Here is a 14,003-nt window from a genome sequence, read left to right as displayed (position 1 = left end):
AACCGAAAGGTCGCTGGTTCTAATCCCCGAGCCGACTAGGTGAAAAATCTGTCGATGTGCCCTTGAGCAAGGCACTTAACCCTAATTGCTAATGTAAGTCGCTCTGGATAAGAGCGTCTGCTAAATGACTTAAAAAATGTATTTAAAAAAACTTGGCCAGCTTGCTAGTAAGCTAGCGCTCGATAGCTAGATACTCATGATCTGGCTAGCTGAGATGCAAAATTAGGACTGATGTTGCTACAAGCCTTACAAATGGGGATGTGTCCTGTGTAGAATTACATAACATGAACCATGAAATCAGATACCATCGACAACATATAGAAAATTAAAAGATCAGCATCATCCCCAATAGTATCAATACACAAACTACTTTTTCAGCAACTGAAAAAATATTTCAGTAAATACTGCATTGGAGGCTATTTCTTGAATGATCTATGTGGGCATAATAAAGGCAGCCCCAAGTGTCTTCAAACACTTTTACTACACTCCTTCCCTGGCCTATGTAGCCTACTGTACAAACTCTTCGACTGCATTTCACCTTAAATATTTGCAATTTCTCTTATGCCTCAGACCTGAGTAATGTTTCTCATCTGATTTAACAAGTGTATATTATATTAGATGTTTAAACGGTTTGTTTCCATTGCTTTTTGTGTTTCAGCTCTACTCGCTGAATGAGTACAAGCCTCCGATCTCCAAGGCCAAGATGACCAATATTACCAAGTCTGCAATAAAAGCTATAAAAGTAAGTATGTAGAAATGAATGAAAAGAGACAGAGTTGGGGTGATCGCGGACAGGGAGCCCCTCTCCCAGCAATGCAATGAATGGGTTTCAATGAATCCTTGTCTTACCGGAACTAACTAACCTCCGAGTCAGTCTGACATGTTCATGCAATGCACTCTTTGGTTCATTTGCATAGACTGATTTTATCCAATCTCTGGAAGTAATACAAATGTCAGCCAGTGTGTTTGGGAGTTTAGCAGTCCTCCTATTCACTCTAACCAAAAGATATGTAGATAATACGTTAAATGCTGAATCTTTTTTAAATGAAGCACCTTTTGTCAGACTGACCAATTCTGTGTAATTTGTATTTGATAACACTAATTTCAAAATGGGTCATAAACTGTACTGTCACAAACGCTGGTATAACATGCTTATATCTAGGACTGATGAAATACAGTTGAAGGTGCCAGTGAAGAATGTGCCACAATGTTGATCATGCCGTTTGAAGTGGTAGCTACTTATCAGTAGCTACATAGATAAGCAAAACCTTTTAGTCCCCTGTAGCTCAGTTGGTAGAGCATGGCGCTTGCAACGCCAGGGTTGTGGGTTCGTTTCCCACTGGGGGCCAGTATGAAAAATTTATGCACTCACTAACTGTAAGTCGCTCTGGATAAGATCGTCTGCTAAATGACTCTAAATGTAAATGTAATGGAGAGGTTGTTTTCCTGTGACTGAGAGCACTATCTGTAAACCTAATTATAATAGTGGTCTACTGTCAGGTGTTGTTGGCAGTACTTAAACTCCCAACTCGTGTTCGCCACGGTGCAAACATCGTTCTCAAATAGAAGAGATTGTATTTTCTCATGCTAGATAGTTACTTACAGTTGAAGTCGGAAGTTTACATACACTTAGGTTGGAGTCATTAAAACTCGTTTTTCAACCACTCCACAAATTTCTTTTGAACAAACTATAGTTTTGGCAAGTCGGTTAGGACATCTACTTTGTGCATGACACAAGTAATTTTTCCAACAATTGTTTACAGACAGATTATTTCACTTATAATTCACTGTATCACAATTCCAGTGGGTCAGAATTTTACATACACTAAGTTGACTGTGCCTTTAAACAGTTTGGAAAATTCCAGAAAAATGATGCCATGGCTTTAGAAGCTTCTGATAGGCTAAATGACATCATTTGAGTCTATTGGAGGTGTACCTGTGGATGTATTTCAAGGCCTACCTTCAAACTCATTGCCTCTTTGCTTGACATCATGGGAAAATCAAAAGAAATCAGCCAAGACCTCAGAAAAATAATTGTAGACCTCCACAAGTCTGGTTCATCCTTGGGAGCAATTTCCAAACGCCTGAATGTACCACGTTCATCTGTACAAACAATAGTACGCAAGTATAAACACCATGGGACCACGCAGCCGTCATATCGCTCAGGAAGGAGATGCGTTCTGTCTCCTAGAGATGAACGTACTTTGAAAAGTGCAAATCAATCCCAGAACAACAGCAAAGGACCTTGTGAAGATGCTGGAGGAAACGGGTACAAAAGTATCTATATCCACAGTAAAACGAGTCCTATATCAACATAACCTGAAAGGCCGCTCAGTAAGGAAGAAGCCACTGCTCCAAAACCGCCATAAAAAAGCCAGACAACGGTTTGCAACTGCACATGGGGACAAAGATCATACTTTTTGGAGAAATGTCCTCTGGTCTGATGAAACAAAAATATAACTGTTTGGCCATAATGACCATCGTTATGTTTGGAGGAAAAAGGGGGACTTGCAAGCCAAATAACACCATCCCAACCATGAAGCACGGGGGTGGCAGCATCATGCTGTGGGGGTGCTTTGCTGCAGGAGGGACTGGTGCACTTCACAAAATAGATGGCATCATGAGGAAGGAAAATTATGTGGATATATTGAAGCAACATCTCAAGACATCAGTCAGGAAGTTAAAGCTTGGTCGCAAATGGGTCTTCCAAATGGACAATGACCCCAAGCGTACTTCCAAAGTTGTGGCAAAATGGCTTAAGGACAACAAAGTCAAGGTATTGGAGTGGCCATCACAAAGCCCTGACCTCAATCCTATAGAAAATGTGTGGGCAGAACTGAAAAGGCGTGTGCGAGGAAGGAGGCCTACAAACCTGACTCAGATACACCAGCTCTGTCAGGAGGAATGGGCCAAAATTCACCCAACTTATTGTGGGAAGCTTGTGGAAGGCTACCCAAAACGTTTGACCCAAGTTAAACAATTTAAAGGCAATGCTGCGAAATACTAATTGAGTGTATATAAACTGCTGACCCACTGGGAATGTGATGAAAGAAATAAAAGCTGAAATAAATCATTCTCTCTACTATTATTCTGACATTTAATATTCTTAAAATAAAGTGGTGATCCTAACTGACCTAAGACAGGGAATTTGTACTAGGATTAAATGTCAGGAATTGTGAAAAATTGAGTTTAAATGTATTTGGCTAAGGTGTATGTAAATTTCCGACTTATGCTGTCTGAGTTAACGAGCATGAATAAAACACCAGGACGGGTGAACTGGTGAACGCTTTAATAGGCCTAAATCACAACCTTATTTCTGTTAGATCTCATGCCTCCACATTTTATGGTACTCTTTTGTTTCCTTTCCATACTGGTATGACAGTGCTGATGACTAGAAATGGGTGGAAACACTAGTGTAAGCAGATTTTAGCTTGACATGCAGATTGATGTAGATAAGCTGCTTCTCTTTGATTAGACATTTCATACACCCTCATATCCTTTGATGGTAGATTGTGTTGCCAGCTCCCGCCCAGCCATACTTTGATAAGTCATCTGTGTAGTTAGTGCCTGTGATGTGAACCCAGACACCACAGGAGGTGTGTCGCTCTCTGAATGGAGAGACAACCTGTTGACAGGCTCTCCTGGGTTTTTCATGGTATGGTAGATAGTAGGAGTAGCTTTTCGCTTTGTGGGACTTCATCTACTGCAGAGCATTTTTCAAAATTCTACCAAAAACAAACACGGTGTAGGCAATGAAAATACAGGAGACAGAGGAGAAAAGGGAGATTCATATAAAATGATAAACATAGCATCAACTTTGGAAATGTAGTCCAACACAAAATATGCTTAATTTTTTGTATTTACTTCAATCTAAGAAGGATGTACTCTTCCTAAGAGCTCCCATACTTTCACAGTGCTAGTAAATCACTGCTGGCTGAAACCTTGAACCAAACTACTTAATATTCGTAATCTGTATGTATCCTAATCAATCATTTCCTGGGTAGCAGTGAATCTTCGACTTGCAAGTCATAGACCAGTCTTACAAAGACATCTTATCGCTAAAATAATGTACCTCTTTCCAATGTCTTTCGCTGTACCTCTTGCAAATCTCTCCTTCCCCTTTACCTCTTTACAACAGATAACAAAATAAGCTGTACCACGATAAGGTGCCTTGCTAACCACTTGAGGATGGTCAATCAATGTTTATTTTTTGTGTGTTTCTGAATCTGTACGAATTAGTGTGGTGTTGGTGTTGCCTCTGAATAACTCCTGTTTCCCCTTCCCTCAGCAGCTCTCGCAGCTCCCCCAAAGCACTGAAAGTGAAGCAGGAGGATGGGGTGGAGAGAGTAACAGAGATAAGGGAACCCCTAACCAGCTTAGGTAGGAGATGGGCTGTTTCAAACAAGGAACATGGAAGAAGCCAAACCAATGAGACTCAAATGTCTCCCTCATAGAGAGAGCTGGGGCGCTCTTGGCTCCTCAAGTCCCTGCTCTCTACCCCAGCAATACTTTCTATTTTCTCTGGCTTTCATACATGGTTCAGTTCTGACTGAGGTAGGACAGAGTTGAGTAGACCGAGCTGTTTCGGCTCTTTTTAAGTTGTTTGAACTTGAAAAGTTGTCCATCAGTGTTCTGTCCATAGTGTAGGCTAATTGATGTTATGCGGGTGTTTTGAATTAAACTGCCCAGTTACTGTTCCCACCCTTCTTAAGAGTCTATTAGGCCAAGGTGGATTAAGAAGGGTATCTTGTTACTAATGCAAAGTAGCTATTTGACACCATGCATTGCAGAATGGTGGTGGTCACCGTTGGCATCAGGACAATACTGCAGATGAAGGTGAAGTTTTATCACTGACAGATTAAACATGTTGTTAGTACTCCATGAGTAATGATATGTGGTTTGTAGTTTTGAAGTTGTCAGAGGCTGGCATGGCTTGATGTTCAGCAGGGATGTAGTGCTGCCGGAGTGCAGGGGAGCGGCTCTCCCTCACTTTTTTCAAATTGAGAATACACAGAGCTGGTAAAAATATTTAAGAATTATACTTTTTTTAAGCTGAATCAATGCAAGATCACATAATGATGAATTAGTGTTTTACATAACAGAACTGAATATAATAGCATAGTAGGCCTAACGTTACTGTTACACCAAAAACACTTCATTTCTAGTGAGATTTTAGGAGCTGAAGCTGAATAGTCGCATTTCTTTTCTCATGCGGCAAAAACTCAGCAGAGCCCGCCACTAGGCTTGTTACATGTTTTGATTAAAACAAAATACAAGAAAGGCGAATAGTTTATTAACACCATCTGCTGTAATTCGCTCACAAAACAGTAATTCAAGGAAATCTAAATGCATATTCCCATGAAACTGCTTGAGATCAAATGATTCGCATGCAGACGCAGTCTGGACATTTCACCGGTAAAATGTGAAGAATTGTCATTTATGATTGACAATGATAATGGCCTATTTTGAAATTTGGTATGCCTTGATGTTTGAGGGTATTAAAAATATGACATTTTCTTGACAATATGGGTGAGCATAGGCAGACATTGCAATTGGAGGATGCATTTTATGCGTGTTCTATAGAAATATTCAATAGGCTACATCTGTCTGTATAAACTTTGAGAAATTCTGACATAATTATTTTTTGAGGCGCACCCGCAGCAAAAAAAAAAAATAGCACTACACCACTGGTGTTCAGGAAAAGTAGTCTGTTGTCAGGACTCAGGAGACCTCCGGCTCAAATCCCAGGAGATTCAGTCCCGGTTCAAATGTTTAAGATATGAGTGCATCTGTCTGCGGGACCCCACCAAAGCAAACATTGCCACCCCCTTTCTGATAGTGGGGTTGTAGATGCCACGTTTCCCTTATGGCTCAGTTCAGGTGCCTACATACACCATAGACTTATACATCATTTACACAGACACACAGTCAGCTCAGACAGATCCAGCTCAGAGAGGCCCAGCTCAGACAGATCCAGTTCAGAGAGGCCCAGCTCAGACAGATCCAGTTCAGAGAGGCCCAGCTCAGAGAGGCCCAGTTCAGAGAGGCCCAGCTCAGACAGATCCAGCTCAGAGAGGCCCAGCTCAGGAGCTCCATCAGCAGCAGATTGTAATTTAGAATGGAAAATGAATGTGTTTATGCAATAAATGTTAGTGCATCGTATAGCATCAAAGAGTCGTTTGCTAGTTTCAACTCAACCAGCCATCCAGTCTTCAGTCAGCTGTTCGTAAAAATAAAGTCTTCATCCATAACTGTCAGTTATTCGGTAATTGTGCCAGCCCTAGTTACAAATTGGAATATACTTTTTGACTATATATCGTATCGCTTTGACAATATTTCAATATATTGCACTAGTTGGCTGTACCTGCACCAAAACTATTTTACCTTCATAGCCAATTTGTTTTCAGCGCTTTTATTTCCATGAATGATGAAAACATTTTCGTATGGCTTTCTCTTGTCCCTCTACAGCATACATATAGTGAGCAATATGTTTGGAACATTAAATCGCAATAAAATCAAAGTATCGAATCGCTGTTACATATAGAATCGCAATACATATTGTATCGCCACCGTCGTATCGTTTTAATATCATATCTAGAGGTCCCTGGCAATTCACAGCCCTTTTCCTGCACACTGCACTAACAAAGGATCCTTTTTGCTAGCATTGTGCAGACATTTCAGCCTTTCAACCAGAGGAGGCTGGTGGGAGCAGCTATAGCAGGACGGGCTCATTGTAATGGCTGGAATGGAATATATGGAATGATATTTACATTTACATTTTATTCATTTTAGCAGACGCTCTTATCCAGAGCGACTTACAGGTAGTGAGTGCATAAATTTTTCATACTGGCCCCCCGTGGGAATCGAACCCACAACCCTGGCGTTGCAAGCTCCATGCTCTACCAACTGAGCTACAGGAGGGCCAGTTTGATATATCAAACATATGGAAACCACGTTTGACTCTGTTTCATTTATTCCCTTCCAGCCATTACAATGAGCCCGTCGTCATATAGCTCTTCCCACCAGCCTCCTCTGCCTTTAAAGAATGCTCAACATCGGTTTCCTCAGTAAACACCCAGCTGTTGATATGGGTAAATGTTGGAAATGAAACACGAGGGAATTTTTATATTATTCCCAAAGCCTGGCGTGTTGAATGGAAGTTGTAATTAGTTGTATGTTCAGTCACACAATACGTTTGGGCAGGATATTTGATGTCTCAGATGCAGATATAACATCTTGTTTTGATGTAGGCTAGATTAAACTCATGAGCTACTGTCAGAGCCTATACTTACTAACCAATACCCTACAGCTGAAGTTGTATTAGCCAATATTGAGAGTAATGTGGGTTAAAAGTGACCTAAATATCTCTGAACCCTTGAAACATGTAGCCTACAAAATTATTGTACATATATTTAAACTAGAATACAGCAACAATGATTACAGTATGCGGAGGCCGCCTCTTTGCTTGGGAGTCTGGGTCAGTTTGTTTAGTCTTAGCAGTTTTGAAGAACTTGAAACCGTCTACTCAGGCCGAAAGATAAGCAGGAGAATTTGATTGGAATACAGCATTGAGAGAAGAACCTTACATGTCAGTTAATTTATTTGACGTGTATTTGGGTCTCTTCTTAATTGGGGTGATGCTGCAGAATATTAGTTCAGCAATTGTTTAGCTATCAAGTCTCAAGTTAGTCCGCTTCATAATAGTTGTATTAAATCTATAATCAATGACTACAGCATGAGCAGCAGATGAGTCATGTCAAGTTCCCTCAATAAGAACTCTCCACACAACACAGCCATTTCAGGCTGCTTTGGTTTTTTGCAGTCTGTATGTAGCCATTCATACTCTTCATTACTTTGTTACTAAAAATTTTTGCTGAATAAGCCTCTTATCTGGCGCATGAATAAAGAAAGAAAGCACAGCATATGCTGCTCCCAAGTGCTTTCATATAACCTACACCAGTGTTTCCTCTGGAAAATGTGTTAGCTGTGTGGGAAAAGTTAGTGTGTCGTCCCCCCGTCCCCCCCAAAGAGAAAAGCTTGGTTCTGGTTACATTTTAAAAGGAAAAAACTCAAATAAACCATCTAAAACATCATTTCCACCCCCAGAAAAGAGTTCAATAACGTATTGATAAAATGATTATAGTATACAGGATGCAATTTAAGGTTGAGTGCTGCAGCTATCTAAAGAAACACAACAGAGACCTTTCTGAAATAAAAAGTTTATCTTGACAAAATAAACAGGAACATTTGACTGAACATGAATTAGAGCCCACTAATTAATGTTCATCACAAAAGGAGGGCGTTGGAAATCTCTTTCCAGGTTCTAACAAAAACCTAGTTCTGACAGAGCTTACAGCCTTTGTCAGAGCACTTTATTCTTCTGGGCTTTTGGAAAAAGATTTCCAACTCTTTCCTGTAATTGAGCTCCTTGATGGGGGGGTTGATGGAGAGCTGCATGCAGGCGGCTAGATGCTCTCCCTGCAGTCTGTTCCTCAAGTCTGTTTTAACCTGCAATAACAGAGATAATAATAAGAGAAGGGAGAGGGACAAAGAGGATCTACTTTCACATTTAAATGTTCTTACTCGTTTCATTGCAGAGAAGTCCCTCTCACAATTAACGGAAGACACTGGTATAGTCAGTGCGATTGCTGCCAGCTGGCTAAGGCAGGGGTAGGGCTGCCCCCACTCATCAAACTTTGTCATTGCCGTCAGCTGGTCCAACCCCTGAAATACATGAAAAACTAAAAGATGTACAACATTAAAGAAGAGCCAACAGAGTGGTAGTTCAACAGTAAAAAGGGTTGGGCAACACTGGCCTAAAATGTTCTCTTCAAAAGATTGTCACACTCATGCCATACTTTGAATGCTCCAACTAGCACATGTTGCTTGTAAGAGGGCCACTCTTGCAGCACAGCAGCCTCTGGTGCTTGCATTAACTGCCTGGAGAGGAGGGTCAGGTTAAAGGTGTTCATCCTCTCACTAGAGAACGCAGCCTGAGGGCCCAACACACTGAAGGCCCCCAGAATCTCCAGGTGTTGGAAACTCCGGTCTAGGCTGTCCTGTAGGCCAACAAGATATGGATCCATGACCTAATTACAGCACAAAACAGAAAAATTGATTAATAGCTGTTTTGTTTTAGTTTATCCAACACACATGATGTAACATTGGTTTCATCACAGCATTTGAAAACAAATGTTTTTACCTCCTCTTTGACCCGAGCCCAGAACTGCTTCCTGGTCTTGGTCTTCTCCACTTGGCCTCTCACTTTCCCTCTCCTCCTCCTTGATGTTGAATGCGCCCAGACCCATTGGATGGAGTTGGCCCAGAAATGACCCCGAGGGCTGGGAATCACCAGAGTTCTTTATGGTGAGGAGTGATGCCATTGTCACAGGGACCTACAACACAAGTGTTGTTTTGCTTGAAGTTATGATAATGAAGGGTCAGTAGTTGTTAAATATTTCATTGAGTAGTGCTGTCCTGTGACTCTGTTAAACGGAGACATTTGCACACGTTTGAACATGAAGATAGAAAAGAATGTACCTGCTCTTTTATGGCCAGGAAGTTTACATCCTCCTTTTGGAATACGTTTGAAAGCCGCGTCAGCGGAGGCAGCAAGTCCGCCTGCAGGTAAAGTGCTGCCACAAATCTGTTGAGTTAGAAAAGTTTGTCACGCCACAATGATACATCAATTGGCAATACAAAACAGGTTTTAAAAGCCACATTGTAGACCACTTAAATAGAGTTTTAGAGACTGAAAGCAGTAATAGCAACATAGTACATGATTTATTTTGGAGTCCACTATAATCTATAATACATGTAGGCCTACCTGTACGTGGCACAGAAAGCTTAGAGGCCCTTAGCAGTTGGGCACCTGTCCACCTCCGCAGCCAACACTGCGCCAAGGTTTCGCTGAAGATTAGCCACAGCCAGGTGCTGGAACAGCCAGCGAACATCCTTTACTTCCTGCAAAATATATTTATTTTGAGTGTAGATGCAGTAGGTAAACAAGATGAGACCAGAGTAGCCAAGTGAAGAAATGTGATGCATAATCTCACCTTCACTTTTAAGTACTGAAGGCCCAGGGTCGCTGAAGCAACTTTCAAGACTTGTTACTGCTTTTGGCAAAGTAACTATGGAGCTGCTGCAGGTGCTCCTTGAAAGTGTCCATATAAGGGACCTTAGCTGATGCATCCTTACAGGCCAGAGCAAGGCAGTGGGCAGCACAAGCCACAGACCCCATCCATTGGAAGGCATCCTTTAGCTGTTTTGCCACACCACTATGTTGTCCTGTTTGAAGATGAGGAAAATAATTTGTATCACAAGACATACAAAAAAAAAATCATTCTAAGACTTTGTGTTGTGTCCATACCAGTCATCACTGCAGCCCCATCAGTGCCCAGGCCCAGGTACAATCTCTCTGTTGGTATCTTTTTGATCTGCAGCACCTCCTTGATGGCGGCAACGATGGTGTCTGCCTTGCCATCAGGGACTGACACCAGGTCCAGGAACTGGTTGTAAAGGTGTCCCTCTTGGTCCATGTATCTGGAAAATATACAAAAATCCATACACAATGTCATTATTACTCATGGATGCAGTGTGACTATAGAATACCACTATTAAAAATAATTTAGTAACTTATTGAAATAATACGTGACATGTAAATCCAGCTGCCACATGTAGTTTCATCAGCCTCCAGGCCAATGGCTACTGATGTCTGGATGGCCTGGAGGATAGGCTCCTCCACAATCTTCAACATTTCGTCCACTATTATGTGTGGCCTGTAGTTTGTGTTCTTTATGTGTGGCCTGTAGTTTGTGTTCTTTATGTGTGGCCTGTAGTTTGTGTTCTTTATGTGTGGCCTGTAGTTTGTGTTCTTTATGTGTGGCCTGTAGTTTGTGTTCTTTATGTGTGGCCTGTAGTTTGTGTTCTTTATGTGTGGCCTGTAGTTTGTGTTCTTTATGTGTGGCCTGTAGTTTGTGTTCTTTATGTGTGGCCTGTAGTTTGTGTTCTTGCCAATCTTCAAGTAAATGAGAACTATTTGAAATAAGTCTGGTGACATTTAAATATCAAGTGGAGAAAATGTGAACAAAAACAGAATTGTGGAGCACTCATTTACATTGAGCTTTGTGAAATAGTCACAACCCAGCAATTCAACAAGGTCCAGCAGTTCTGGGAAGTTTGTGTGATGGGCCTGCTCCCGCTTTGTTAGACAGTACAGACATAAAAAAACAATGACGGCCTCGTGCTCAAGCACTGTGGTTGGCTCGAATGCAACCATGACTGAGGAGCCTGTGAACAGTAACAGGCATAATGCGTTATTATTGAGCCATGGTTAGTGCACAATCTGAGACATCTTTTACATTAGAAGACATTTTGAGAAATGGAAGGATCCAATAGAACAATCTTTACCTTTTGCCAGCATTGCATGAGCCCTCACACTTTCCATGTGGTGCTCTGTCCCTGGGTGCCGGTTAATATAGTCCAGCCGATGAATCTGGGCCCCTATTTCAATAAAAGGGCGTTTTGACACACCCCTCTTAGCAGCCTGCCTATGTTGACGGCACAGGCGGCAGAACATTCCTAGACGGGATGTAGAGTGTAGTTTAGTGGAGTTACTGGTGACTGGTGCACACTACACATAATGCTGTAGACTAGTACAGACTAAATATGCACAAACATTTTTAGCCCTTAGCCTAATTTAAAGGAAATGTGACTAACCATGTGGCATATTATATAGCCATGGCTTCAGTCTATCAATTTTAAGCCACTTTGGGCCCCATCCGGATTGCCGGTGGTGTGCACTTGGCCTTGCTCCTCTCTCCTCCTCCCCTCCTTTTATCTACTCCACTTTCTTCTCCTTCTCTCTGCTCCCCTTTCTCCTTTTCTCCTTCCATCTCCCCTCCTGGCTCTCTCCTCTGCTCCATTCTGTCCCTCATGCATCCCTACCCCACTCCCTGGTTTCTGCCTCTTCTCTGTCTAGTAAAGTAAGCCATACACTTGTTATAACGAAAGCTTAAGCTTTTAAAAAGTTAGCTAACTAAAGAAAGTTTCATTTAATTCAGGCTGATTTGACGTTAGCTAGCTAAGTTAACTTTACTTGACACACTTGTCCCTGCTCCCCCTTTCTCTTTCGCTGCTGTGGCTGGAAATATTTCAATAAACTCATCTGAGAAAAATAAAATAAAATCGAAGACAGATAAATGTAGCTATCTTGCTTGCTCTTGATACAGTTCCAAACGAACTAGCAAGCTAACTTGCTAGACTAGTAACGTTAGTTAATCATGTTTCTATCATCAACATACTTGTGGATATTAAATAGCTAATTGCCGTTACAATTGTGGCAGCAATATTATAGATCTAAATGATGTTAGTAGAGTTTTTAAGTTATAGCTTGCTTATGTAGTTAACTAGTTGGCTAGCTAACATTAGTCAAACAAACAAGCTAACGTACCTTTCTTGCAGTTTCTCACTCAGGTGATTCAAGTTAATAGTGTTTCGCGTCACAGAGCTTCTGTATCGAGCACTGGTCACTAGGACTGGTCACTGGCGCGCTGTGTTTCTTGAGTTGCAGGCTGCCTGCCACAGCTCACAGAGCTAAATAACATTCAGAACTGTGTTGAACCCAGACAGATTATCGATTTACCAAGAAAAGCGAATGTGCTTTACAGAACTTTCTTGAAACTATGTTTGGTAGAAATAGGATGTTTATTTTGGTGTGGCGGCAATGATTCTGCTCTGGCGCAGCGCCATACTTAAATGAACGCAGAAGAAACACTGACCTACACCATAGTAGAATTTAGCTTCAGCACTAGGCTTGGGCGGTATCCAGATTGTCAGACCTTCATACCGACCTTGTGCGATCCATGGATATTCGTTAATACCAGCACTGAACACAAGGGGGTGCTATTTTCACTCCCAAGGTTAGCAATACTAATAAGTACATGTAAAATCCCATAGCGAATTCTATCTAAATGCTAACAAATGCATGCAAACATTTTATACTGTCTCTGACATAAACTATTTGTAGGACAGATATTCCAGCTCGTAAAGGTATACAAGGAACTCAAAATGCTACTCACTGTTTGCTACAAACAAATATTAGATGGCAAGGCTACTAAGTTAGTAAACCAAATGCACAACTGCAAAGCATTTAGCACATTTTAGACAGTTCACTTAATAGTTATGATATCTAGCCGGCAAACATTTAATTGTGAATTCTATACTGTAACTAGATCACCTGGCGCGTGCTGCACAACAGTGAGTGACTCCGGTCTCTCATTGTTGTGTGCTTGTAAATAAACGTGACTGGAGACTACCAGTAAGCTTCTTAATGTAAAATAATGTGACTTGAAATGAAGAATGCGATCTGCTTTATCTCCTAACATATTGCACAAGTTGACTGCAGGTATTTACTTAAAAAGTAGCAATAAATATTCCAATGTATTATAAAACGTAAAATAAATAATTTAAACGGTATTGAAACACAATCCTGTGGCTATTTCCAAATACCCCAGTATATGCTGTATACAGTATACTGCCCGAGCCTATTTAGCAGCCAGGTAAATTGAAACATTTAGGAGGAGCATATGCTGTGTGCTATCTTTATTCATAGTGTTTGCTATTGGCCCAGTACCACCAATGAGAAAGTCAGTCACATCTTTTTTCCACAACTTTTCAGCAGACAGGTGTTTTATAACACCTGTGCCACAGTAATGGCTGGGGAACATCTGTCTGCTTTGTTATTGCTGGAGGTTGGTTTATACCACCCGATGAGGATGATGCCCTCCAATTGTTCAGCATAAGATGTTTAGTTCATGGACAAGACCATGACTTTAGACATTACGCAATTATTTAGGAATATACTGCTCTAGGCAAGACTAGGCAATATTATCCCCCATATCCCTGCCAGTGGTTCCCCTAGATTCATTTAGCTGTTGCCACCACTGAAATAAATATGATTTAAAAAATAATATATATATATATATATACTGAACAAAAATATA

General features: G+C 41.1%; 1 protein-coding gene across 1 annotated transcript in view; it reads left to right on the top strand.

Moving 5' to 3' along the window:
- Positions 1-14,003, top strand: part of LOC311145581 (SR-related and CTD-associated factor 8-like) — a 50,144-nt gene that overhangs the window by 6,170 nt on the left and 29,971 nt on the right. The window contains exon 2 of the mRNA XM_084181855.1: positions 659-742. Within this exon, the coding sequence (XP_084037981.1) occupies positions 659-742 (84 nt within the window). The remainder of the gene's footprint in view (positions 1-658; positions 743-14,003) is intronic.

Source organism: Coregonus lavaretus (assembly GCF_964263955.1).
Source record: "Coregonus lavaretus genome assembly, chromosome: 18".
Lineage (NCBI taxonomy): Eukaryota > Metazoa > Chordata > Actinopteri > Salmoniformes > Salmonidae > Coregonus > Coregonus lavaretus.
This window is presented reverse-complemented; position numbering and strand designations above follow the sequence as displayed.